Source organism: Oratosquilla oratoria, chromosome 14, assembly GCF_046742065.1.
Source record: "Oratosquilla oratoria isolate Oo_2021 chromosome 14, ASM4674206v1, whole genome shotgun sequence".
Classification (NCBI taxonomy): Eukaryota; Metazoa; Arthropoda; class Malacostraca; order Stomatopoda; family Squillidae; genus Oratosquilla; species Oratosquilla oratoria.
The window spans coordinates 68,300,857-68,328,819 of NC_134790.1; the positions used below are offsets into that span (position 1 = coordinate 68,300,857).

The 27,963-nt window shown below is 46.3% G+C and overlaps 1 protein-coding gene across 1 annotated transcript; it reads right to left on the reverse strand.

The window, feature by feature from the left end:
• Positions 1 to 21,822: 21,822 nt before the first annotated feature.
• Positions 21,823 to 25,743, reverse strand: LOC143032708 (uncharacterized). Its single transcript, XM_076197597.1, has 3 exons — positions 25,735 to 25,743; positions 25,091 to 25,094; positions 21,823 to 22,379 (listed from the first exon to the last, which is right to left on the reverse strand). The coding sequence occupies exons 1-3, from the start codon at positions 25,741 to 25,743 to the stop codon at positions 21,823 to 21,825; spliced, it is 570 nt and encodes a 189-aa protein (XP_076053712.1).
• Positions 25,744 to 27,963: the final 2,220 nt, after the last annotated feature.

The following is a 27,963-nucleotide window of genomic DNA, read 5'->3' on the forward strand; positions in this document are numbered from 1 at the left end:
TTTCTTAAAGTGCTCAACTGCTGTCTGAGAAACTATTAAAATGTCATCTAGAAATACACTGGCAGTGTTTCCTAACAATCCATCTAGAATTGTATTCATTATTCTCATGTAAGTTAATGGACTATTACATAACCCAAATGGCATTCACTTGAACTCATAATGTCCCGTTGGAGTAGAAAGTGCAGTGAACTCTCTTGAGTCTTCATGCAACTCTATTTGACAAAAAGCAGATTTGATATCTATTGTGCTAAAATACCTATTCTCATTTCCCAAACTTTTTAAAATGTCACCGATTACTGGTAATGGTAACCTGTCAAGAATGATGTGCTTATTCAGTTCCCTATAATCAATAACTGGGCGCATAGTACCATCTGATTTTGGCTCCAAAAGCAAAGGAAAGTTCCACTCACTTTTACTATGCTCAATAATATCCTGCGATAACATTTGAGTGACCAGTTTATCTACTACCGCTAATTTAGAATGGGGAACTCTGTAGGAGGGTATGTAAATAGGTTGTGTTCTTGGTTTTAATTTAACCTGATGTTTTAAAACAGTTGTTTTGCCTAAGGCGTCCCCCGACAAAGCAATTGCTTTATTGTGTTTCACAAGCATAGCAACTTAACTTTCATCCAACTCAGGGCAATTTGTAGGCTCTAATAGATCCTTTTGGGTACCTTTCCTTAAAACTATATCTTTATTCATGCATACATACATACATACATACATACATACATACATACATACATACATACATACATACATACATACATACATACAAACATACACCAAAGTTTTTCCCCTCTACATGGGGGTAGCCAAAAAGAAAAAGGCATAGAAACCACTCCCACCCATTCCATTTCCTCTATATTCCACTCCCCTCCACCCTCCTCCCTCCCCCTTATCTTGGCACCTCCTGGATGACGGGTCATCCCTGCATCCTGTCCACTGCCCTGGGTCAGAGGCAGTGTCGTAAGACACAGCACACCAAGGCCGCTTCATAAATTTAGCGACCCCCCCCCCTCTCCGTCCCCTCATGCAGAAAAGAAGAAGGCGGGGAGAAATCCCTTCGGGCTGCTTAAAAAAAAATTCTCGTACATACTTCCTCACACCCCATCCCCCACCCACTCCCCCTCATGCACCACAGCATCATCTATTCACACCTATCTTCTGTCATCTCCCGTTTTTCCTCCACAGACATTCCTCTCTTTCGTAATGCCCCTTTCACCCCATCAATGCATCTAATCCTAGGACGCCCCCTCATATTCACTCCCTCCACCTCTGCCTCCCACACTTCACTCATTCTTTCCATGTGTCCAAATATTTTCTAATACCCTTTCATCAACCCTACCTCCCAGTTCCTTTTCCACCCCTGTTCTCCTCTTCACCTCCTCATTTCTCACTCTATCCAGCCTAGTAACCCCTATCATAAATATCAGACATTTCATCTCAAACACATTCAAACTCCTTCTCTCTTCCTCTCTTATGTTCCATGTTTCTGCCCCGTACAATGCTGTTAGCACAATCACTCCTTCATATAACCTACTCTTAGCATCCATTCCCAGATGTCTATTTCTCATTACACTTTTCAATCCACCAAGGCATTTACTAGCTTCTCTCAATCTACATTCTACCTCCACCCCCACTCCTCCCTTTCCTGCCACATTCGCACCCAAGCATCTAGGACTATCCACTTCCTCCAGTCTTTCACCCTTAATGCTCACCTCCAGCCTGCTGTCACTCTCTCTCCTTGTACATCTCATCACCTTACTTTTACCCACATTTATCTTCAGCATTCTTCTTTCACACACCTTCTCAAACTCTGTCACTAACTTCCTCAATCCCTCCTCTGATCCTGCTACAAGCGCAGTGTCGTCAGCAAACAACAACTGGTTGACCTCCCACTTTTCTCCATTTTCTTTAATCATCTCCAACCCCTGACCCACTACCCTTGCATTCACCTCTCGCACCACTCCATCCATGTAAAGATTGGACAGCCAGAGCGACATAACACATCCCTTTACCTCAAACCACTCACTCTCTCCATTTCTAATCCTAACACAAGCTCTACTACTCTCGTAAAAACTTTTGACTGCTCTTAACAGCTTTCCTCTTATCCCATATATCTGCATAACCTCCCACAGTGCCTTCCTGTCTACCCTGTCATAAGCCTTTTCCAGATCCATAAAAACCCAAAAAACATCCTTACCTTTTCCTATAGCTTCATCACATATCTGTCTTTCCACTAAAATCTGATCTACACAACCCCTACCTGTCCTAAACCCATACTGTTCCTCACCAGTTACTCCCTCTGTTCCTCTCCTATTCCTCTCAATCAAGACACTCCCATAAGCCTTCCCAACTACACTCAACAAGCTGATCCCTCTGAAACTACTACACTCACACTTATCCCCCTTTCCCTTGTAAAGCGGAACTATACAGGCACACCTCCAGTCCTCCGGCACTCTACCCTCTCTCCAACAAACATTAAACATTCTCACCAGCCAGTCCACCATCACCGTACCTCCTTTCTTAAGACATTCTGCATGGCATCCATCCAGACCAGGTGCCTTACCTGCTCTTATCATCTTAACAGCTGCATTCACTTCATCCTTCCCCATTTCTCCTCCATTTTCCTCACTCATCACGCTCATTTTCTTAGCGCTTTCCACTGCAACTACCTTTCCCTCTCTATCCTCCTTCACTTATACCAACTCCCTAAAATACTCTGCCCACTTTCCTCTCACTGCCTTCTCTTCCATTATCATCTTTCCATCTGCACCTTTTAGCTTTTCTTCTCTACTTGATTCGCCTCCTTTTTCTATTTTAATTTCCTTCCAAAACATATTTTTATTGCTTTAAAAAAATTCTGTCATACTCTTACCCCATTTCACATCTGCTCTCCTCTTTGCTTCCTTTATCTTATGTTTAACTTCCCTTCTCTTTACTTTGTACCTCTCATACGATTCCCTCGTCCTAATTTGCAGCCAATCTATGAATGCCTGCTTCTTCTCTTCTACATCTTTCTTTGCTTCCTCATCCCACCACTCACTACCCTTCTTTCTATTTCCTCCCGCCCTCCTTGCTCCACACACCATCTTTGCACACTTTATGACTCCCTCCTACCATCCCCATTCCTCCTCCACTCCTAGTTCCACTCTATCCTTTACTCCCTCCCACTCTTCTTTCAGTTTCTTCTTAAACTTACTGTCCTTTTTTCCTCATTTAAGCAGTTCACTCTAAGTGCCTCCCTACCTTCTGCCCTTTTCCTCTTTCTCCACCTATTCTCCACTCTCAATTTACCTTCCACCAGGAAATGATTTCATATTCACCCACTCTCTCCCCTTAGAACATGTACACCCTTAACTCTTCCTGCCATACTCCTGGTCACCACTATATAGTCCATTAACGCTCTATCTGCCACCCTTCCATCCACCACCCTCTCCCATGTGTACTTATGCTTGACTTTCTTCTTAAACACTGTATTTGCTATCATCAACTCTCTCTCAAGACACATTTCTACCATCAATTCTCCACTACGATTTTTATCTGGAACTCCATACTTCCCAATCACTCCGTCTATTGGTTTATTTCCTACCCTAGCATTAAGGTCTCCCAATGCAACTACATTGACATTTCTCACTAATCCCTCTATGCATTCATTTATATCTACCCAAAAAGCCTCCCTTTCCTCTACGCTCTTCTCACTACCACGTCCATACGCACTTGCAAAAACCCATATCTCCCTTCCCACCTTCCTCTTCATCCACATTAACCTTGATGAAACCTCCTTCCACTCCACTACCCACTTACTTATCTCTTCATTTACTAGTATAGCCACCCCTTCTCTCCTTCGTCCCCTCTTCACTCCTGAGTACCTCCCAGCTACACTCCCAAACTCACAGTTGCCCTTTCCTTTCATTTTAGTTTCACTCAAAGCCAGCAAATCCATCTTTCTTCTCATATACATACTGCCTATTTCTTCCCTTTTACTCTCATCTGTACCACATCCACGCACATTAAAAGACCCAAACCTTAGGGCACTGGTTGGAAAACTCCCAGACCCTCCTATGCCTTTTCTTTTCTTTTTAGGAATGCCCCCTTTTGGGGCTACAGGTAGTAGGACTCCTAATACCATCCCCGTCCCGTTTTTCGTCGCCTCTTACGACTCAAGTGGAAAGACTTGGTGGCAGCATTCTCTTTCTCCACCACAGGATCAGCGAAAACAGAAAATGAATACTCAGAGAAATGGTACAGGACAGCAACAAGGGGTTGGGAGGCAACATAACGGAGGGACAGTCATAGTATAAAAGTGTCATCATTTCTCTATGAACAGGGTTTTACTCTATCAGAGACAAAATGATGTGTGGTTCTGGTCCATAGACCCTAAAGTATCAAATGCATGCTACTTTGCCACAATAACATGCAGCCAATATTTCTACTATGTTCTTATTTGACTTATAAATCCCTGAGTCCAACTTCAAACCTTTTAATCTAATTGATTCTGGGATTGTAATTATTTCAGAGTCTACAATCACTCCTTTCAACTGCACAACCACACTGTTAATTGCTCTGGGGTGTAATAACGTCGGCTTTATTACGCCACCATCCACAATTTGCAAGGCTTTATTTGTAGTTGATGAATTAGTAATTTCTGGGAGTTCTTGAACATTTGAGTTGGGTTCACTACATGTTGCTTTACATTCTGTTGGTCTGGACCGCTCGGCCTCGTTATCTAAAGTAAAAAATTTATCTTTCCCATCTATTCCTAGGGATTCATTGATTCCTGTCACTGGTCTTAAGTCTGGTTGATTTAAGAATGGGATTAACTGTGATTTCACTAAGATCCCTAAGTCAGCAGGACATATGACCATGTTCTCTTTTCTCATAGTTGCAAATCCTATCAATAAGTCTCCTGGAAAAACAGATTCTTCTACAACTATCACTGGAATGTGCAAATGTTCATTTCTATATAAGATAACTTCTAGTTCAACCTTACCTAATGTTTTTAACTGATTTCCAGTTACTCCTTGCAATGAATAACGGATTGGTTCCAATATTTTCACTCCTGGATTCAACTGGCTTAAATATTTAGTGGTAATTACATTAACTACAGATTCTGTATCAATAAATATTTGAATAGGCTTATTGAACAATCTACCAGCAATGAGAGGTCCTACAGAAGTTCTTCCAATAGTAATTATCGGTTTGTCTTTGATGTTGGAAGTTTCTTTCCACCTACTCTTATTCCTATCTTTAACACAATACCATCTATCGGTATATATGTGGGGAGTTCTAAAATATTGATTTATTCTATGTCTGGGGGTTTTCCTCTTGTTTCCTGGTGCATACGAAAATGTCTACATTCATGGGTTTGATAGCCTATTCTTTGGTGATACATACAGAATGGTGGGTTTCTACACTGATATTCATCATGACCCTCATATTTGCAATTTCTACGAATAATTCCATAAAAACAGTCTTGTGCTTTGTGTCCCCAGGTATTACAATTAAAACATAGGATTCTAGTATCCCTGGATGGACCTCTAACAGTCCGTCTATGTCCTACTTCTTTTTTCTTAAACTCTCTTGAGTTCCTATGTTGGCCCACTGTCATTATGTACGGATTTATTATTCTGGTCTCACTGTTTCCTTGAAGAAGATAATCTACTTCCCCTAAATTTAAATTGGACTTTAGATCTTTATACAGCTTTTCTACCGTTAAGTCATCAGAATTTTTGGTTAACAATCCAAATGTGATCAATTATATTACCTGAGAAACTTCCATTTTGTCACTAGATTTTTCTATCCAATCTGAATTTTTCAAGATAGAATTAATGTCTTTTGACCATCTATCTAATATAGATAAGTATTCTGTGTCTGATTCACTTGTTCTAACTTCTTTAATCATTTTAATCAAAGACCTGATAGAACCCTGATCACATTTTGACATAAAGTGTTTAATGAATTCTTTCTTATAAGCTTCATATTGGTTGATATCTTCCATTTGCTGAAAATTTATGATAAACCTAGCTCTACCCCTCTCAGGATCTATATTTTCCTTTAAAATTTCTATTTTCCTTTTTTCATCTGTTATATTTTTGCTCACAATTAAGGTATCTATTTGGGCAAGAAACTTACTAACTCCTAAGGTGTTTACTTCCCCTATGAATTTGGGAATATCAATATTGGAAGTGTGAACCTCATGTCTAAGTATTGTATTGTTCATACCTTCAGTAGTTGATTTGACTTGACTGTCTCCACGTAGTCTTCCTTGCGTACGTCAATCTCGATGTCTCTCGTCAGTGTCGACGTTCATCAGCCTCGTCGCTCATCAGTCTCGTCGTCTCTCGTCTTGAAGATCGCCTTGAAGATTGCCTTATTCCTCTCGTTGTAGTTGCCCCGTAGTCGATCGCCTCGTCAGACCTACGCTTGGTTGTGGTCGCCTTGTGGTTGTGGTTTGTGCACTGCGTGGTTGTGGTTGTGCACTATTACCAGTCTCCTCGGAGGCGTGGGTTCGAATCCCACCGGTGCCACCACTGTTCGCTTCACTGCTGCTTAACCCTATTAATTTTCATTCTTCTTTTTTATTTCCGCCAAGAAAATTGCAAATTACGTTGATACATTATAATTTACAAAATTAATAATTAATTTTCTATTGCTATATTGCGTCCAGATGTAAAACTGAACATTTACCCTTTATTCAAGCCAATAATATAACAAGCTCGTCATCTTGATGTTCATTCACGATGTGGTTGTGTATGTGAGATTCTCCCTACATACACAGAATGGGGAGGATTTTCGACTCAGAGTGAATTGACATAGTTTTTCTTTAAGTTTAGATTTTGATTGGTTGATTATTCTCACTCTTTCTATACGGGAAGAGAACAGGATCATTTAATGCTAACCATTTGATTTTAAAGACTGCCTTTCAACCCCCTAGCAATCTACTGACACCCTTTCAACCCCTTGGATGGTTTCATCGACCCCCTAGCAATCTACTGACCCCCTTTCGACCCCTTGGCTATTTGTAGACCCCTTGGATGGTCTCATCGACACCTGGGGGTCAATATCGACCACTTTTGGAACCCCTAGTCTACATAGTGGTAACCAGGAGAATAGTAGGAAGAGTTAAGTATGTACATGCTCTAAGGGAAGAGAGTGGTGAAATATAAGATCTTTTTTTAGTGGAAGGTAAGTTGAGAGTGGAGGATAGATAGAGAAAGAGGAAAAGGACAAAATGTAGGGAGAAGCTAAGAGTAAACCGCTTAAGTGAGAAAGAAAAGGAGGAGTACAAGAAGCTGAATGAGGAATGTGAGAGAGTGAGGGATAGAGTAGAACTAGAAATGGAGGAGGAATGGCGATGGTTTAACAAACGGAGCGTGGGGGACGGTTGGTCGGTTGGTCGATCGGTGACGGTAGTCCCGTTCCTTTCCGTTCCGTTCCCCCTCACTCGCTGTTCTGTACTGCACTGTACTGTACTGTACGCCCGCTGATCCCCAAGCCCCGGAGAGAGTGGGGGCACGAGCGGGTCGGCCAGCCAGCCAGCCAATTGGGGTGGCCAGCAGCACCGTGCAGGGCCGGGCTTCCTTGCCCCTGTCGCCCAGATGCTCTCGCCGGCCACTGTAAGCTATGTCACTCGTCCTGCCTGGCGGCGGGCGGCGATCGATCGCACGGAGGGGCTTTTCGGTCGATTTTCCTAGGAGACTTTCACCTGCCTGAGGCGGCAGGCGCGGCATATAGTTCAGGGGCAACCCCCGCGGACCCTTACCCAGTCGAGCGAAGAACGACCGAACTGGTGCAGGGCAACCTTGGCGGGCTGGATCCCTGGCGGCACTGCTGTGCAAGGGTGCTGCCCACCTACTTGCTTACCTGCCGGTTAACGAATAAGCGAGCCAAGGCAGCGGTTTGGTTTTCTTTGGGTGGGCCTCGGTGGAGAAAGGGCTTGCTCGGCTCGACCTACTTCAACACCGATCATTTCCCGCGGGCCACACCCGCCGCGGCTTCCAACTCTGCTCATGGGCCTGGCGCTGCGCAACCTCGGAGAGTGGGTTAGTTCACCCGAGTCGGCCATTCAGTTAGTCAGTAAGTCAGTCATCCAGTCAGTCGTCGCGGCAAGCCAGTGGCGGGTACTACCGTCTGGTATACGGCCGGGGACGATCAGGTAGGTGGTAGGTACTCGGGTAGGGAGGGGCGCGTCGCGCCGGGAGACACACGCAGGCCGCTTCGAAAGACCAGGCCTGTGTCACCCCGCAAAGGCTAGACGCCGCTCTGAGGGTAAAGGGAGGAAGAGGCGCTTCGTGGGGGTGGGGGGCGAAACCCAGGATGACCCTTTCTCCACCTACCTCAGGCGATGGGCGGGGGCTCGGGACTGGACCGTGGGTACGTACAGCCAGGCAGTTCCCCCTCCTCTACCTACTCCTACTCCTGGTTTCCCGTCCACCATCCGATTTCTTCACCACTTTTCATGCTGCCGCGCCTTCTTGCTTGCTGCTGTTGCTGTTGTTCGAGACCTTCAGTCAGTCAGTCAGTCGTCGCGGCAAGCCAGTGGCGGGTACTACCGTCTGGTATACGGCCGGGGACGATCAGGTAGGTAGTTTGGGTAGGGAGGGACGCGTCGCGTCGGTATACACAAGCAGGCCGCTTCGAAGGACTCGGCCTGGGCCGCCGCGCAAAGGCTAGACGCCGCTCTGAGGGCGAAGGGAAGGAGAGGCGCTTCGTGCGGGGCGAACCCCAAGATGACCCTTCCTCCACCTACCTCGGGCGACGGGCGGTGGCTCGGGACTGGACCGTGCGTACGTACAGCCGGGCAGTTCCCCCTCCTCTACCTACACCTACTCCTGGTTTCCCGTCCACCATCCGATTTCTCCACCACCTTTCATGCTGCCGCGCCTTCCTGCTTGCTGCTTGCTGCTGCTGCTGCTGCTGCTCGAGACCTAGACCTCCGAGGCGGCAAGGCAAGGGAACGTGACCGGGCGGCGACAGCGCTTTTGGCCTCTCGGCCGCCTACTAGGGCCTCCTGGCGTGTGGCGGTGGCCGCCACGCTGTCGTCCTACCCCGCAGCGCTCATACCCGGGTTGGGCGGGGGTGGGGGGCACCCTGCCTCTCCGCCGGGGACACCCACCTCCTATACTGTATACGCGAGATGCCAGAGTTGCGGATGTCGGGTCCCGGATTTCCCTTGCCGACCTCATATGAAGGGGAAATTCGCCTTCACTTCGTCCTCCGTCACGCCGAGAAGTTGGGCTTAACCAGGCCTCCATATCCCAACCATAATCAACGGTCCCAAAATTAGGGCCAGCGAGGCTCACGTCGGAACGAGCCGGCTGAGTAAGCTTCGATCCATTCCCCCGCCACCTTGCCGGCCTCCCTCCAACTTTCGAAGTGTGCCCGCCACTGTCACCCAGCACTCGCTCAACATCACTTAGCCCGTTCGGGAATTCTCGGCCACGGCGGAGTCTAGGGGCAGCGCAAGCGAAATATGGAAAAATAGAATCAACCTCTGGGTTGTAACTTGCCAAGGTTGGCGTCCAAATAACACGCCGACCACACCAACCTACAATCGCCCCGAGGGCGATTCGGTCGGGCCCGGCCCGGCCCTCCCCACCACCGTGACGTAGACCAGCAATCGGTCTACATCAGTGCTACTCAAAGTGGTGGCCCGCGCGGACCGGTGCCGTTACTCGGCCATGCCAAGGAATCATTTGAGGAGTTGGAATTCCGAGTTCTGTCAAGAGTATTTGAGCTACAAGTTCCGCGGGCAGCCCCCGGGCACCGTAGGCAAGCCAGCCGTCGGTCTGCATCACTTATCAACAAACTAGATGTTGCGAGATACAAAGACAGACAGGTCACTACAGGTATAACTCCCCTTCCTGTACAGCTAGGTAAATACAATTAAGTAAACACACACACACACACACACACACACACACACACACACACACACACACACACACACACACACACACACACACACACACACACACACACACACACACACACACACACACACACACACATACATCGGCCACCGTGGACAACAGTAGTCGGCCGACATCACATACCCCGTCAGCGGGGTGCTCCGTCACTGTCCGAGGACGGGCCGGGACGGGACAGGACGGGTCGGGGGCACGTCGGGCGAAAGTAGTGGGCACCCCACCCCCGGCCACCGTGGACAGACAACAGCAGTCGGCCGACATCATTAGCCCGTCCGCGGTGTGCTCCGCCACGGTCTGCGGCCGGGACACTTCGACCGAAAGGTGTGGGCACCCCACTCCCGGACATCGTGGACAAACAACAGCAGTCGGCCGACATAACTTAGCCCGTTCGCGGTGTGCTCCGCAACGGTCCGCGGCCGGGACGGGACGGGACGGGACGGGACGGGACGGGATGGGACGGGACAGGACGGGACGGGACGGGACGGGACGGGACGGGACGGGACGGGACGGGACGGGACGGGACGGGACGGGACGGGACGGGACGGGACGGGACGGGACGGGACAGGACGGGCCGGGCCGGGCTGGGCCGGGCCGGACCGGGGCACGTCGGCCGAAAGAAGTGGGCACCCCACCTCCGGCCACTGTGAACAGACAACAGCAGTCGGCCGACATCACCCCGTTCGCTGGGTGCTCCGCAACGGTCATTGTGCGGGACGGGCCGGAACGAAAGTAGTGGGCACCCCACCCCCTGCCACCATGGACAGACAGCAGCAGTTGGCCGACATCACTTAGCCGTCCGAAGGGGTGCTCCGCCACGATACACGGCCGGGGCACGTCGGCCGAAAGAAGTGGGCACCCCACCCCCGGCCACCGTGAACAGACAACAGCAGTTTGCCGACACCACCCAGCCCGTCCGCGGTGTGCTCCGCAACGGTCCACGGCCGGGACGGCCCGGGCCGGGGCACGTCGGCCGAAAGAAGTGGGCACCCCACCCCCGGCCACCGTGGACAGACAACAGTAGTCAGCAGATATAATTTACCCCGTCCGTGGTGTGCTCCGCAACGGTAAGCGTTCGGGACGTGCCGGGAAAGGCCGGGTATGTCGGCCGAAAGAAGTGAGCACCCCGACATCACTTAGCCCGTCCACGGGGTGCTCCGCCACGGTCCGCGGACACCCCCCGGCGACCGTGGACAACGGCAATGACCAGAAACTTGGCACTTGAATTGAGCCTCATTAAATCTGTCAAGAAGTTGTTTGATATTATCCTATTTTCCTTTCTTTCTTGCGTACGGAGTGTGCAGTAGGCAAAGACGGATATTTATTTTCATTGGGGAGCAAGACTGCTTTAAGACTTGGTGTTGAGCTATCTATGAAGAGTCGCCATTTTCCAGGATCATGCTTGAGTCTAAGAGCAGTAAAAAACCAATGAGACTTTTATAGTATGACAGATCGTTACTAATATCCTAGTACAATTTAAAATATGGATGTCATTTCCGTAACACAGGAAGGTGTTATTGGTGGGTGTGTTGATGTCATACCGTACTGATGGCTAATGTGGTGATAGAGCAATATTGCAAAATCCGTGATGTCTGTTACCGAGTAACCAACCTAGTTTTATAATTTCATTTTTCGGTTAATAAAGTAAGTACTTGGTTCAAGGCGTACTATTTGGTACACTTCCATACAATGAAAAGGAAACATGACTTGCGAGACATGGGCAATTTCAAGACAAAGTAGAAAACTAACATTTGACCTCATTATCTTAGCCGCGGCCGAAAAAAAGTGGGAACCCCACCCCCGGACACGATGGACAGACAACAGCAGTCGGCCGGCCAGGCTGGGGCACGTCGGCCGAAAGAAATGAGCACCCCACCATCGGAATTCGTAGACAGACAACAACAGTCGGCCGATATCACTTATCACGTCCGCGGGGTGCTCCACCACGGTCTGCGGCCAGAAACGGTACACTTGTCTGCAGACAAGAACAGTCGGCAGACTTAACTTACCCCATCCAAAGGGGTGCTCCGCCACGGTCCGCGGCCGGGGCACGTCTGCCTAAAGAAGTGGGCACCCCACCCCCGGCCACCGTGGACAGACAACAGCAGTCGGCCGACATCACTTGGACCGTCCGTGGCCGGGACGGGACAGGGCGGGCCGGGCCGAGGCACGTCGGCCAAAAGAAATGGGTACCCCACTCTCGGACACCGTGGACAAACAAAAGCAGTAGGTCGACATCACCTTGCCCGTCCAAAGTGGTGCTCCGCCACGGTCCGGGGCCGGGGCACGTCGCCCGAAAGAAGTGTGCACCTCAACCCCAGACAACAACAGTCGGCTGACATCACTTAGCCCGTCCGAAGGGGTGCTCCGACACGGTTCGTGGCCGTGGCACGTTGACCGAAAGAAATGGGCACCCCACACCCGGCCACCGTGAACAGACAACAGCTATCGGCCGACATCACTTAGACCATACGCGGCCGGGTCGAGACGGGACGGGTCGGGCCGGGGCACGTCGGCCGAAAGGAGTGGGCACCCCACCCCCAGACACCGTGGACAGACAACAAAAGTCGCCCGACATCACTTAGCCCGTCCGAAAGGGTGCTTCACCACGGTCCACGACAGGGGTACGTCGGCCGAAAGAAGTGGGCACCCCACCCCCGGTCACCGTGAGCAGAAAAAAACAGTCGGCCGACATCACATAACCCGTCTGCGGCCGGGACGGGACGGGATGGGTAGGGCCGGTGCACAATAGCCGAAAGAAGTGGGCATACCACCCCGGGGGAACGTCGACAGACAAAAGCAGTCGGCCGACATCACTTAGCCCGTCCGAAGTGGTTCTCCGCCACAGTCCGCGACTGGGGCACTTCGGCCGACAGAAGTGGGCACCCCATCCCCGGACACCATGGGCAGACAACATCAGTCGGCCGACATCACTTTGCCCGTTCGAGGGGGTGCTCTGCCAAGGTCCGAGGCCGGGGCACTTCGGCAGATAGAAGTGAGCACCCCACCCCCGGCCACCATGGACAGGCAACAGCAGTCGGCCGACATCACTTAGCCCGTCCGTGGTCGGGACGGAACGGGTCGGGCAGGGGCACGTCGGCCGAGAGAAGTGAGCACACCACTCCTGGACACCGTCGACAGACAACAGCAGTCGGCCGACATCACTTAGCCCATCCGAAAGGGTGCTTCGCCACGGTCCGCGTCCGGGGCACGTCTGCCGAAAGAAGTGGGCACCCCACTCCCGGTCACCGTGGACAGACAACAGCAGTCGGCCGACATCACTCAGCCAGTCCAAAGGGGGTGCTCCGCCACGGTCCGTGGCCGGAGCACGTCGGCCGAAAGAAGTGGGCACCCCACCCCCGGCCATTGTGGAAAGACAACAGCAGTCGTCCGACATCACCTAGCCCGTCCGCGGCAGGGACCAGGCGGGACTGGCCGGGCCGGGGCACGTTGGCCTCAAGAAGTGGGCACCCCACCCTCGGACAACATGGACAGACAACAGCAGTCGGCCGACATCACTTAGCACATTCAAAGGGGTACTCCGCCACGGTCCGCGGCCGGGACACGTTGGCCGAAAGAAGTGGCCACCCCACCCCCGGCCACCGTGAGCAGAAAAAACAGTCGGCCGACATCACATAACCCGTTCGCGGCCGGGACGGGACGGGATGGGTAGGGCCGGTGCACAATAACCGAAAGAAGTGGGCACACCACTCCGGACAACGTCGACAGATAACAGCAGTCGGCCGACATCATTTAGCCCGTCCGAAGTGGTTCTCCGCCACAGTCCGCGACTGGGGCACTTCGGCCGACAGAAGTGGGCACCCCATCCCCGGACACCATGGGCAGACAACATCAGTCGGCCGACATCACTTTGCCCGTTCGAGGGGGTGCTCTGCCAAGGTCCGAAGTCGGGGCACTTCGGCCGAAAGAAGTGGGCACCCCACCCCCGGCCACTGTGGACAGACAACAGCAGTCGGTCGACATCACTTAGCCCGTCCGTGGATGGGACGGGTCGGGCCAGGCATGTCGGTCGAAAGAAGTGGGCACCCAACCCCCGGACACCGTCGACAGACAACAACAATCGGCCGACATAACTTACCCCATCCAAAGGGGTGCTTCGCCACGGTCCGCGTCCGGGGCACGTCTGCCGAAAGAAGTGGGTACCCCACCCCCGGCCACCGTGGACAGACAACAGCAGTTGGCCGACATCACTTAGCCCGTCCGCGGCCGGGACGGGACAGGACGGGCCGGGCCGGGGCACGTCAGCCGAAATAAGTGGGCACCCCACCCCCATACATCGTGGACAGACAAAAGCAGTAGGCCGACATCACTTTGCCCGTCCGAAGTGGTGCTCCGCCACGGTCCGCGGCCGGGGCATGTCGGCCGAAAGAAGTGGGCACCCCACCCCAGGACACCGTGGACAGACAACAGCAGTCGGCTGACATCATTAGCCCGTCTGAAGGGATGCTCCGCCACAGTCCGCGGTTGGGACAGTCGGCCGAAAGAAGTGGGCACCCCACCCCCGGCCACTGTGAACAGACAAAAGCAGTCGGCCGACATCACTTAGACGGTCCGTGGCCGTGACGAGACGGGACGGGTCAGGCCGGGACACGTCGGCCGAAAGAAGTGGGCGCCCCAACCCCGGACACCGTGGACAGACAACAGCAGTCGAACGACATCACTTAGTCGTCCGAAGGGGTGCTCCGCCACGGTCCGCGGCCGGGGCACGTCTGCCGAAAGGAGTGGGCACCCCACCCCCGGCCACCGTGGACACACAACAGTAGTCGGCCGACATCACTTAGCCCGTCCGCGGGCGGGGCGGGACGGGACGAGACGGGACGGGACGGGACGGGACGGGACGGGACGGGACGGGACGGGACGGGACGGGACGGGACGGGACGGGACGGGACGGGACGGGAAGGGAAGGGACGGGTCGGGCCGGGGCATTTCGGCCGAAAGAAGTGGGTACTCCACCCCCGTGGAATTGAAGGGAAAGAGTACAAGCAACTGAGGAGGGGTCATGGTTTGCCTGTGCTTGGTCGGCTACGTAAATGTGATTTACGTTATGAGAAATTGCTAATGGTAATGCAGGGAAGAAAAGGTTTGCATAAGCTATACCATTTTGAACAGGGTAAATGACTCTTCTATATTGCTTTATAATTTTTAAACCTATGAGGATATCAGCAGGAAATTCAACGTCATCTACGTAAGCCGTAACTGGAATGGATGGGCACTGATCTTTGAAGCTCATGCCTAAGGAGAATTTACTAACGATTGAGTATGGTACAATATCTACATTGCAAAGATTGGCATCGGGTGGTTACAAAATGGTGACACGTTTTCTTGCAGTGCAGACTTTATGGAAACTTTAAATTGACATTATTTTGACTGGGGTACCCGTGTCAAGAAAGGTTGTCACTTTGGTATTACTAGAAGTTGTACTGAAATTTAATAAAGGGGAGGACGTGCCTGGGATATCCAGGGTATGTGCAGGTAAGGTTGATGATGGAACTTCTGGGTATAAAGTGACTTGCCTTGATGTGTACTGAATATTGGTGTTCGGTAGTCATAAATGAGATGTTTTACGTGAATGTCTTGCGGGAGAGTGATCCAAGGAGTTTGGTCTTTGTTACCTCCATGCTAACAGCATACGACAACGATCACTCGAATGTAAACGTGTTCCGTGATAATCGCAGTGGCAGTTTGCTTGTGAAGGTTGTCTATGGTAGCATATGTTTACAAGGTGTCCTGTTTATGATAGTATGTACAACCTAACTGTATTCTTGATGGAAAGCGTTGGCGTGAGCGATTTCGAGTGCAAAATGTATGTCTTTACATCGTGTTATGTGGTGTGGACCCTGTGACTTGGGCTATTGTGGGGATAGGTGCAATGGGTACTCTCTTGATCTGGGTTATTGCTTTTTTCAGTATCATGGAATTTCCTCGAGAATTCGCCTAGTGTGATATCTGGTGTAAATGGAATAGCACCAGCTTTCTGGAGTGTATCTGTGTGTAATTGAGATAGTAGTCGAAAATAGGCCATAAGTGAGACAACATGTTCCAATGAAACTTTGTCGTCTGAGACCTAGACAGAATTTTTAAGTCTCTCAGTTCACTTATAAAGGTTGAAGCAATGTTTACAGTTTTCTCTCTGATGTGGTGTGGTTCATGTTTGTATGTCCTAGCCAATAGGTATAGGGGGAAAAGGGATCCAAGTAGCTTAGATTATGTAAATAACTTCTCAAAATGCTCTACAAAATCACTGTAGAACTTTGCCTCCTCAAAAAGATCTGACTGAATTACATCACCAGCTAATGTGTTTTTATAGTCTATTTTTGATGTTATAATGTATATTTTACCTCTGTCAACCGTGATATTTCTACGTGTTGTTGTTTTTTTTCAACCTCGGAGAGGAAATTATGTACAGGAATGTTCTTCCCATTGAATCTACAGTAGGTAATGTCATTTCAACTTTGACTACGGTAATAAGATTTATTGTTGTCATGGTATTTTGTGTGAAGATGAGTTATCCGAGGAGTTGTTAGTGGAAGGAGGGGACAGGTCTAGTGTTTTGCAATTCAGAGTAGAGCGGCTGCGTATGACGTGTCAGAAAAAGGTTTGGACAGTTACATAAAAATAAAGAGAGCAGTTGCCTCCTAGGTGATATTGGAAAGGGAAATCGTATCTCTCACCAGGGTTTATGATAAAGTGGGAAAGATGCGGTGTGAAAATTCACCGCTGTAAACAGAGGAAGGTGGAAGTAATGGATTATAAAGGATTACAAAGGCGGAGCATGCCGACAGGAGACATTTTGGTCTATATCTAGGTCGGATGCGAAAAAATCATAATAATAACAAATTAATAACTAAAAACTATAATAATGTAAATAATAAATAAAATTCATAAATAAATGCATATGTATAGTTAAACAACAAACAAATAGGTAAATAATAAACAATAATAAATTGACATATAACTAATAATAAATGAGAATCAAACAGAAAAATTATAACAAAACAAAAACAAATAATATAAAATAAATTATAACCATTACAGCATCTTGCTTCGGTGTTTATCTAAATGATACTTAAAGCTTCGAACTGAACTACATTGCACTACCTGGGAATGAAGTTTATTCCATTCATTAACTACACGGTTGGCGAAGTTGTTTCTACCAACTTCCAAACTGAATCTATTTCCGGACAGTTTGAGACCATTGCTTCTTGTCTAACACTCATTCAGTGTGAAAATTTAGTCACTTTTGATGTTGTTAATTCCCTTTAGAATTTTAAAGACCTGTATCAAGTCACCTATGAGTCTACTTTTTTTTTGGGGGGGGGAACAGATTCATATGTTTTAGTCGATTTTCGTATGATTTTTTTTTTTATTTGGAATCAGTTTTGTGGCTCGCCGTTGTACTTTTTCCAGTCTGTCAATGTCTTTAATGAGATTCGGTGACCATAAGGAAACAGAATATTCCAAATGTGGACGAACTAACGATTTATATAGCTTGTTAATAAGTGATGGACTTTTGAAGTCAAAAGATCCTGCAATCAGTCCTAGAATCTTATTTGCTTTCTCAGAGACTGAAATACACTGCTTAGATGATTTGAGATCGTTACTGATAATTACGCCGAGATCTTTTTCACTATTCACTTTTGTTAACGAATTTCCAAATAACTTGTAATCGCATTTACTGTTATTTTTACCTATGTGCATTACCTTGCATTTAGTTGTGTTAAATTTAATTAGCCACTTTTCAGACCACTGCTGTAATTTATCTAAATCTTCTTGAATATCTAATTGGTTTAAGTGATCATTTGCCATTCCGCACAGTTTTGTATCATCATCAAACTTGGAAACAGTATATTTTAGTCCATGGTCTATATCATTTATATATACTATGAATAGAAGTGGCCCGAGAACGGAACCCTGAGGAACTCCACTTTTCCATCCAGAAGTTTTTCCATTTAAAACAACTCTCTGTTTTCGATCATTCAACCAATTACTAGTCCAACTTAATAGGCTACCACTTATTCCATGCAAAGCTAATTTTGTAAGTAGTCTTTCGTTTGGGACGGTATCAAAACCTTTTACAAAGTCTGGATATATTAAATCTATATTGTTTCGTTTGTCACAATTCGAGATAACTGTGTTGTAGAATTCGAGTAAGTTAGTCACGCAAGAACGTTTCCGTCTGTAACCATGCTGTCTATCATTTATCAAACGGTTACTTTCTAAATGATGTTCGATAGCATCTCTGATGATAGTTTCCATTATTTTTCCTACGATTGAAGTCAAACTTATAGGCCTATAGTTATTTGGTTTCTTTTCGTCACCTTTTTTGAATATGGGAGTAACGTTAGCTAGCTTCCATTGTCTTGGGACATCTCTGGATATGATGGATTTCTTGAAAATAATATCTAATGGAACAACAATCTCATTTTTCATTTCCTTTAAGATTCTTGGATGCCAACCGTCAGGCCCTGGTGTTTTATTTCCTTTGAGTTTCTCTATACACCTTTTAATCTTTTCTTTTGTTACATTTACAAAATCATACTTATGATGTAGTTAGAGCTGGTGAGAAATAAAAAAGTGGATAAAATGAAAAGAGATATATGAATACGTGACACGAAACCCAAAAATAAGAAGAGCAACATAAATCGAATGAGAAAAATATGGGTTTGCTCAGAATTTTTGTTGAGGTCAACAGTGTGTGTGTGTGTGTGTGTGTGTGTGTGTGTGTGTGTGTGTGTGTGTGTGTGTGTGTGTGTGTGTGTGTGTGTGTGTGTGTGTGTGTGTGTGTGTGTGTGTGTGTACATGTGTATACATATATGAATATATATATATACACATGTCAAGTTTAAATAATCCCAATAATATTAATTTAAGTTTAGGATTATTTAAACTTCATGATTTTATTATTGATCAAATTGTAAAAAATTCTCCAAGTATTACTAGGCCGGGGTGACGTAACGTCATGTGACCAAACGTCCTTATATGGAAACATACGTCTCTACCTGTTTATGAACCATCTTGTGTGTCCTTCCCATGTTCCTAGCTTGTCTTCTACTTTATATATATATATATATATATATATATATATATATATATATATATATATATATATATATGTATATATCCACCTATGTCTATGTAGCTGTGTATTCCTTGATAATGTCTTAAATAGATGAAAACGTTCGGACTAAGCTTCATATTTACCAGTGGTTCTTTCTGTATATATATACATATATATATACATATACATATATATATATATATTATATATATATATATACGTCTTGATTTAAATGAGAGTATAGAGGATTAGGGAAAAATATAATTGTGGTGGTATTAGGAGATCTCAATGCTTGGGTAGATGAACCAATAGACGGAGTGGTTGGGAAGTGTATTGTTCCAGTAAAAATCATAGTGGAGAGATAATGATTGAAGTGTGTCTAGAAAGAGAGTTGATGTGTAGAAAATACAGTGTTTAGGAAGAAATTCAAGCATAAGTACGCATTGGAATGGGTGGTGGAGGGAAGGATGGTAGACAGAGCTTTAATGGACTACATAGTAGTAACCAGGAGTATAATAGAAAGGTCTTTGGATGTACTTGTTCCAAGAAGAGTGGTGGAATATCAGATAATAGTTTAGTGGAAGGTAAGTTGAGAGTGGAGGATAGATGGAAGAAGAGGAAAAAACAGGAGGTAAGGAGGTACTTAAAGTAAACTACTTCATCGAGAAAGAAAATGAGGAATACAAGAATAAACTGAGAGAAGAGTGGGATGGAGTGAAGGGTATAGTAGAATTAGGAGTGGAGGAGGAATGGGGATGGTTCAAAAAGGGAGTCACAAGGTGTGCAAAGATGGTGTGTGGAAAGTATGGTAGGGTTTACTAGGCTGGATAGAGTGGGAAACGAGGAGGTGAGGTGGAGATCGGAGTTGGAAAGGAAGTTGGGAGATAAAGTTGATGAAGGAATATTGGGGTGGTTTGGACTCATTGAAAGAATGAATGAAGAAACATTAGTAAAAGAGGTGTGGACGTCAGAGGTGGAAGGAGTGAACATGTAGGTAGTTCCGATTCTTTTAATCTTTTACGTGACACATCACACATCCCTCTGGCTCTCACCAAGCTGTTTCATTCAACACCAATTGAATCATTAGGGGGTGAGAGGAAGCCTGTCTTCACTGGTCCCTTTCTAACTTCCTAACCTGTTATTCTATTCCTGCTGCCGCTATGCTATATCTAGATGAGTGTGACCGTCTTGATAGCGAACGTGATAAGCCTACCTCGGATTATCTTTTTTCCTCAACCGAGTGACTACCTCCAAGCGTTTTCATTCACTTGTGTATATACTTCTCAGTCGTCGTCGTCGTGACTATCCCTCTCTCTTCAGAGGATGATGATCTTCGTTCTGGTCTGAGTACGGTTATTTGTGCACCCGAAGGTGGCTGATGAGACCAATTCGGGCTTTGAAGGATCTTCCGCATGTTGGGCACGTTGTTCCTTGTGGGAGATATGGTTTCGGTTGGAGTTGCCTCTCCTTCCTCCTTCTTCGCCTTTCTTCCAACTCTTTACATCGGTTTGTTTCGAATGTTGTTGTTCCTTCGCGAATGGTGGACCTCCAGAAGTTTCGGTCTCTTGCATTTTCTTCTCAGTTGTTGAAGTCAATGTTACACTTTTTCATGCTGGCCTTCAACAGATCCTTGTATCTCTTCTTCTGTCCTCCTTTCTTCCGATTCCCTTCTTTCAGTTGCGAATAGAAAATCGGTTTTGGTAAACGGTCGTCGGACATTCGAACAACATGCCCACTCCATCTCAGTTGACTTTTGATGATGTGAACCTCAATGCTTGTTGCTTTGGCTGCTTTCAGGACGCTGACATTAGTTCTTCTGTCTTCCCAACTGATGTTCAGGATACTTCGTAGACATCTTTGATGAAAATTTTCCAACGTGTCCAGATGGCGACGGTACGTTGTCCAGGTTTCGGATGCGTACAGAAGTGTTGGGATGACTAGTGCGTTGTACACGGCCATTTTGGTGTAGGTTCTGATATCATGGTCTTGGAAGATTCTGTTACGGAGACGACCGAAGGCAGTTCCAGCACACTTCAGTCGATGTTGAATCTCATCACTCAGGTCAAGATTTGATGATAGATGACTACCAAGATAAGGGAAATGATCCACGTTTTCGAGGGTTGTTTCTCCAAGCTTGATTGATGGTTCTCTTCTGGTTGGATCATTAGGAGATGGTTGATATAGTATCTGGGTCTTCTTGGAGTTGATGGTGAGACCAAGGGAGATGTATGCTTTTTTGAAGGCATTCAGGATCCGTTGAAGGTCCTCCTCTGAAAGAGCTGCAATGCTGTTGTCGTCTGCATATTAGAACTCAATCAGGGAGCAGGAGGATGTCTTGGTTTTGGACTTGAGACGGGCAAGATTGAACAGTTTCCCCTGGGTTCGATAGACAATTTCTATTCCTGATGGGAGATCATCCTTAATGATGTGCAGGATGGTGGCAATAAAGATGATAAACAATGTTGGGGCGATTACACACCCTTGTTTTACTCCCGTATTTACTTGGAAAGGATAAGTTGTTCCGTTATTGACCAATACAATTGCAAACATGCCATCATGGAGGAGTCTTAGGATGCGAATGTACTTTGGAGGGCATCCATAGGCCATGTACAATGGTTGGTACTGTTCACGGCATTTTTCTTGGAGTTGACGCAAGGTGAAAATCATATAATTTGTTCCCCGAGCCGGTCTAAAACCTGTTTGAGTCTCTGGAAGGATTTTCTCAGCCAGAAGTTTTAAGCTGTTGTTCATAATCCTAGCAAGTACCTTACCAGCAGTTGCCAACAGGGAGATTCCCCTGTAATTTCCACATTAAGATCGTTCTCCCTTCCTCTTGTATATAGTTATAATGGCTGAATCTCTGAGGTCAGAGGGTAACTCCTCATTGGTCCAGATCTTGATGAGGAGCTGGTGCAGTTGGTTGTGGAGTAAGTTACCACCGATTTTATAAATCTCAGTAGGGATCCCGTCCAGCCCAGCAGCCTTGTTGTTCTTCAGGGTGTTGATGGTTTCTTTCACTTCAGCAAGGGTTGGTAAGTTGCTTAGAGAATCTTCAATTGGTTGTTTTGGAACAGAGTTTAGGAAGTCACTGTCGAAAGTGGTGTCTTGATTTAGGAGGTCTTCGAAGTGTTCTTTCCATCTCGCATTTATCTCGGCATTGCTTTTGAGGATGGTTGAACCGTCCTTGCTTCTCAGTGGGGCTTGACCACTGGTTGATGGTCCAAAGATTGCTTTGGTGGCACTGAAGAAGCCTCTGGAGTCCTTGGCATCTGCAAGTTGCTGAATTTCCTTTGCCTTGTCCCTCCACCATTGATTTTTCAGGTTTCGAGTGATTTTCTGAACTTCGGCTTTACATTCTTGATGTTGCGCTAATGGATTATGTAGTGGTAAATAGGATTATGATAGGAAGAGTTAAGGATGTACATGTGCTAAGGGGAGAGGGTGGGGGAATATCAGATAATTTTTTGGTGGAAGGTAAGCTGAGAGTGGAGGATAGATGGAGAAGGAGGAAAGGGACAAAAGGTAGGGAGGTTCTTAGAGTGAACTCCTTGAATGAAAAGGAAAAGGAGGAGTACGAAAAGAAGCTGAAGGAGGAGTGGGAGGGAGTAAAGGATAGAGCAGAGATGGGGGTGGAGGAGGAATGGGGATGGTTCAAGGAGGGAGTCTTAAAGTGTGCAAGGATGGTGTGTGGAACAAGAAGGACAGGGGGAAATAGAAGAAAGGGTAGTGAATGGTGGGATGAGGAAACAAAGAAGGTTGTAGAAGAGAAGAAGCGAGCTTTCACAGATTGGTTACAAAAGAGGACAGGGGAGTCATATGAGAGGTACAAAGAAAAGAAAAGAGAAGTAAAGCAAAAGGTAAAGGAGGCAAAGAGGAGAGCAGATGTGAAATGGGGTAGGAGTATGACAGAAAATTTTGAAAGTAATAAAAAGATGTTTTGGAAAGAAATTAAGAGAGGAAGAGGAGGCGAATCAAGTAGGGAAGAAAAGGTAAAAAGTACAGATGGAGAGTTGATAATGGAAGAGATGGCAGTGAGGGGAAGATGGGCAGAATATTTTAGGGAGTTGCTGAATGTGAAGGAGGATAGGGAAGGAAAGATAGCTGCAGTGGGAAATGCGAAGAAAATGAGAGTGATGAGTGAGGAGAATGGAGGAGAAATAAGGAAGGATGAGGTGAGGGCAGTTGTAAAGATGATGAAAGCAGGTAAGGCACCTGGTCTGGATGGATGTCATGCAGAATGTCTGAAAAAGGGAGGTTCAGTGATGGTGGACTGGTTGGTGAGGTTATTTAATGTTTGCTGGAGAGAGGGTAGAGTACCGGAGGACTGGAGTAGTGCCTGTATAGTTCCTCTTTACAAGGGAAAAGGGGACAAGTGTGAATGTAGTAATTTCAGAGGGATTAGCCTGTTGAGTGTAGTAGGGAAGGCTTATGGGAGGATCTTGATTGAGAGGATTAGGAGAGGAACAGAAGGAGTAATTGGTGAGGAACAGTGTGGATTTAGGACGGGTAGAGGTTGTGTAGATCAGATCTTTGTGGAAAGACAGATATGTGAGAAAGCTATAGGAAAGGGGAAGGATGTTTTTTGGGCTTTTATGGATCTGGAAAAGGCTTATGATAGGGTAGACAGAAAGGCACTGTGGGAGGTTATGTAGATTTATGGGATAGGAGGAAAGCTTTTGGGAGCTGTCAAGAGTTTTTATGAGAGTAGTAGAGCATGTGTTAGGATTAGAAATGGAGAGAGTGAGTGGTTTGAAGTAAAGGTGGGACTTCGTCAAGGATGCGTTATGTCGCCCTGGCTGTTCAACTTATACATGGATGGGGTGGTGCGAGAGGTGAATGCTAGGGTAGTGAGTCAGGAATTGGAGATGGTTAAAGAAAATGGAGAAAAGTGGGAGGTGAGCCAGCTGTTGTTTGCGGACGACACTGCGCTTGTGGCAGGGTCAGAGGAGGGATTGAGAAAGCTGGTGGCAGAGTTTGGGAGAGTATGTGATAGAAGAAAGCTAAAGATAAATGTGGGTAAAAGTAAGGTGATGAGATGTACAAGGGGTGAAAGTGGCAGTAGACTGGAAGTGAACATTAAGGGAGAGCGACTGGAGGAAGTGGATAGTTTTAGATACTTGGGTGCAAGTGTAGCAGGAAAAGGTGGAGTGAAGGTGGAGGTAGAATGTAGATTGAGAGAAGCGAGTAAATGCCTTGGTGGTTTAAAGAGTGTAATGAGGAATAGACATTTGGGAATGGATGCGAAGAGGAGACTGTATGAAGGAGTGATTGTGCCAACAGCACTGTATGGGGCAGAAACGTGGAACATAAGAGAAGAAGAGAGAAGGAGTTTGAATGTGTTTGAGATGAGGTGTCTGAGAAGTAAGGTGGGGGTTACTAGGCTGGATAGACTGAGAAATGAGGAGGTGAGGAGGAGAACAGGGGTGAAAAAGGATTTGGGAGATAGGGTTGATGAAAGAATATTAGGATGGTTTGGACACATGGAAAGAATGAGTGAAGAAAGACTAGTAAAAGAGGTATGGAAGGCAGATGTGGAGGGAGTGAACATGAGGGGACGTCCTAGGATGAGGTGGATGGATGGGGTGAAGGGGGCTTTGGGGAAGAGGGGAATGTCTGTTGAGGAAGGAAGGGAGAGGACGGAAGACAGAGGTGAGTGGAGAATGGTTGTATATGGATGATGTTGTGACTGCATGAGGAGGAATGGGCGGGGGGGTGGGGGGTGGGGTAGTATGTGTGAGTTAATTTTTACGCAGCCCGAAGGGATTTCTCCCCGTCCTCGCCTTATATGCAAAGGGGGACGGAGAGGGGGGGTCGCCGATTAAATGAAGCGGCCTTGCTGTGGATGTACTGTGTCTTGCGACACTGCTTCTGACCCAGGGCGGTGGGCAGGGTGCAGGGATGACCCGTCATCCAGGAGGTGCTCAGATGAGAGGAAGGGTGGGAGGGGTGTGGAGTGTATTTAGGGATGAAATGGGTGGGAGTGTTTTTATGCCTTTCTCTTTTTGGCTACCTCCCTTGGAAGGGGGAAAAAGCTTTGGTATATGTATGTATGTATGTGTATGATAACAGATGATCTTACAATTCTTTGACAATACAATATGTTAACTTAAGTTTCTAATATAATCATAAGACATTACAACAATCTTAGAAACCGCTGTATAATTACCACATTAGGTACGTGCGTGTGCATGTGTGTGAGTGCGTGTGTGTGTGTGTGTGTGTGTGTGTGTGTGTGTGTGTGTGTGTGTGTGTGTGTGTGTGTGTGTGTGTGTTTGTGTGTGTGTGTGTGTGTGTGTGTGTGTGTGTGTGTGTGTGTGTGTGTGTGTGTGTGTGTGTGTGTGTGTGTGTGTGTGTGTGTGTGTGTGTGTGTGTGTGTGTGTGTGTGTGTGTGTGTGTGTGTGCGTGTGCGTGTGCGTGTCTGTGTGTCTGTGTGTCTGTGTGTGTATTTCAATGCAGAAAAATTATAAACTAAAACTTAAGATTGTAAGTGTAGTATAGTGTTACAAGAGGACCATGGCATTCGACCCGAGCAGGGCACCGTAGGTTTGCACCGCAGTGTTGTGGCGTGCCCGACCCCCAGACGCTTTCCAGTACAGAGGACACTTTGTTATGTGCGTAAGGCCCTCATTGATTGATACATGTGTAATACAACGTGGCATCGTCTTCCTTCTACCCAGAGAGTACGACGTTGCCCCCACGTCAGTCTGTAGCCGTCTGTCTTACTGGGAGCATGTAGCTCTCACTACTGTGACTCCTGTACGCATTACGTTACAATAAAGATTCCAAACGTCCCCCCGCGTTTCTGTTGCACACATAAGATGGCGCAGTGAGTAGGATGATGCTTGTGGCACCTGCCGTCCTAGCGCCTTCCGGCCCATCGCTCTCCACCACCTGTCAGCGACCGCGACTCGCCGCTTTATTCAGGTGCGTAAGTCACAAGGATAGGCCCTCAGCACCTAGGCATTTCGGAGATATCAAGAGCGACGCGGCCGACATATCTCCCATGTGCCCCCCGCAACAGAACCGCCTCGACGTCGGAGACAGGGACTGCAACTGAAACTGAAAAAAGTATTCCTAAAAAGAGACAACATGATAAGAAATACAAGTACTCGGGTGCATCTAATGACTATCAAAGTTACGCATTAATACAGAGATATTTAAAAAAGACAATAAAAAACGAAAACGACAATACGAAATGAATATCGCTGATAAATCCAGAGCATCCCAAAGAATTCTGTAGTTACATTAGAGATAAAAAGGTTGTTAGGAATCAAATTGGTCCACTATTATCTGCTGACGGTCAACTTGAATATTCAAATGAAGTAATGTGTAAACGAAACACATGAAAAGGAACTCCAAACTGAAACCTATGAAAAGTCTAGGGTAAACTTACTATGCTAAATATAACAAAAGAAAAAATTAGGAGGTGTATAGAGAAACTCAAAGTTAATAAAACACCAGGGCCTGACGGTCGGCTTCCAAGAATCTTAAAGGAAATGAGGAATGAGATTACTGTTTCATTAGAAATTATTTTCAAGAAATCCATCATATCCAGAGATGTCCCAAGACAATGGAAACTAGCTAACGTTACTCCCATATTCAAAAAAGGTGACAAAAAGAAACCAAATAACTACAGGCCTATAAGTTTGACTTTAATCGTAGGGAAAATGATGGGAACTATCATCAGAGTTGCTATCGAACCTCATTTAGAAAGTAACTGTTTGATAAATGATAGCCAGCATGGTTTCAGACGGAAACGTTCTTGCGTGACTAACTTGCTCGAATTTTATAACATAGTTATCTCGAATTATGACAAAAGAAACAATATAGATTTAATATATCTAGACTTTGCAAAAGCTTTTGATACCGTCCCCCACGAAAGACTACTTACTAAATTAGTTTCACACGGAGTAAGTGGTAGCCTATTAAGTTGGACTAGTAATTGGAGGAATGATAAAAAAACAGCGAGTTGTTTTAAATGGAAAAACTTCTGGATGGAAAACTGTTACGAGTGAAGTTCCTCAGGGTTCCGTTCTTGGGCCACTTCTATTCATAGTATATATAAATGATATAGACCATGGACTAAAATATACTGTTTCCAAATTTGTTGATACAAAAATGTGCGGAATGGCAAATGATCACTTGAACCAATTAGATATTAAAGAAGATTTAGATAAATTACAGTAATGGTCTGAAAAGTGGCTAATGAAATTTAACACAAATAAATGCAAGGTAATGCACATAGGTAAAAATAACAATAAGTACGATTACAAGTTATTTGGAAATTCGTTAACAAATGTAAGTAGTGAAAAAGATCTCGGCGTAATTATCAGTAACGATCTAAAATCATCTAAGCAGTGTATTTCTGCCTCTGAGAAAGCAAAGAATATTCTAGGACTGATTGCGCAATGTTTTGACTTCAAAAGTCCATCATTCATTAACAAGCTATATAAATCGTTTGTTTGTCTACATTTGGAAATTGCTGTTTCAGTATGGTCACCGAATCTCATTAAAGACATTGACAGACTGGAAAAATTACAACGGCGAGCCACAAAACTGATTCCAAAGATCAAAAATGGACTAAAACATATGAATCTCTTTTCCTTAAAAAAAAATTTAGACTCCGAGGTGACTTGATACAGGTCTTGATTCTAAAGGGAATTGACAACATCAAAAGTGACTAAATTTTCACACTGAATGAGATTCAGACAAGAAACAATGGTCTCAAACTGTATGGAAATAGGTTTAATTTGGAAGTGGGTCGAAACAGCTTAGCCAACCGTGTAGTTTGTGAATGGAATAAACTTCATGCAGAGGCAGTGCAATGTAGTTCAGTTCGAAACTTTAAGAATCATTTAGATAAACATCTAAGCAAGTTGCTGTAATGACTATCATTTATTTTATATTATTTGTTTATTTGTTTTGTTATCATTTGTCTGTTTATTATCATTT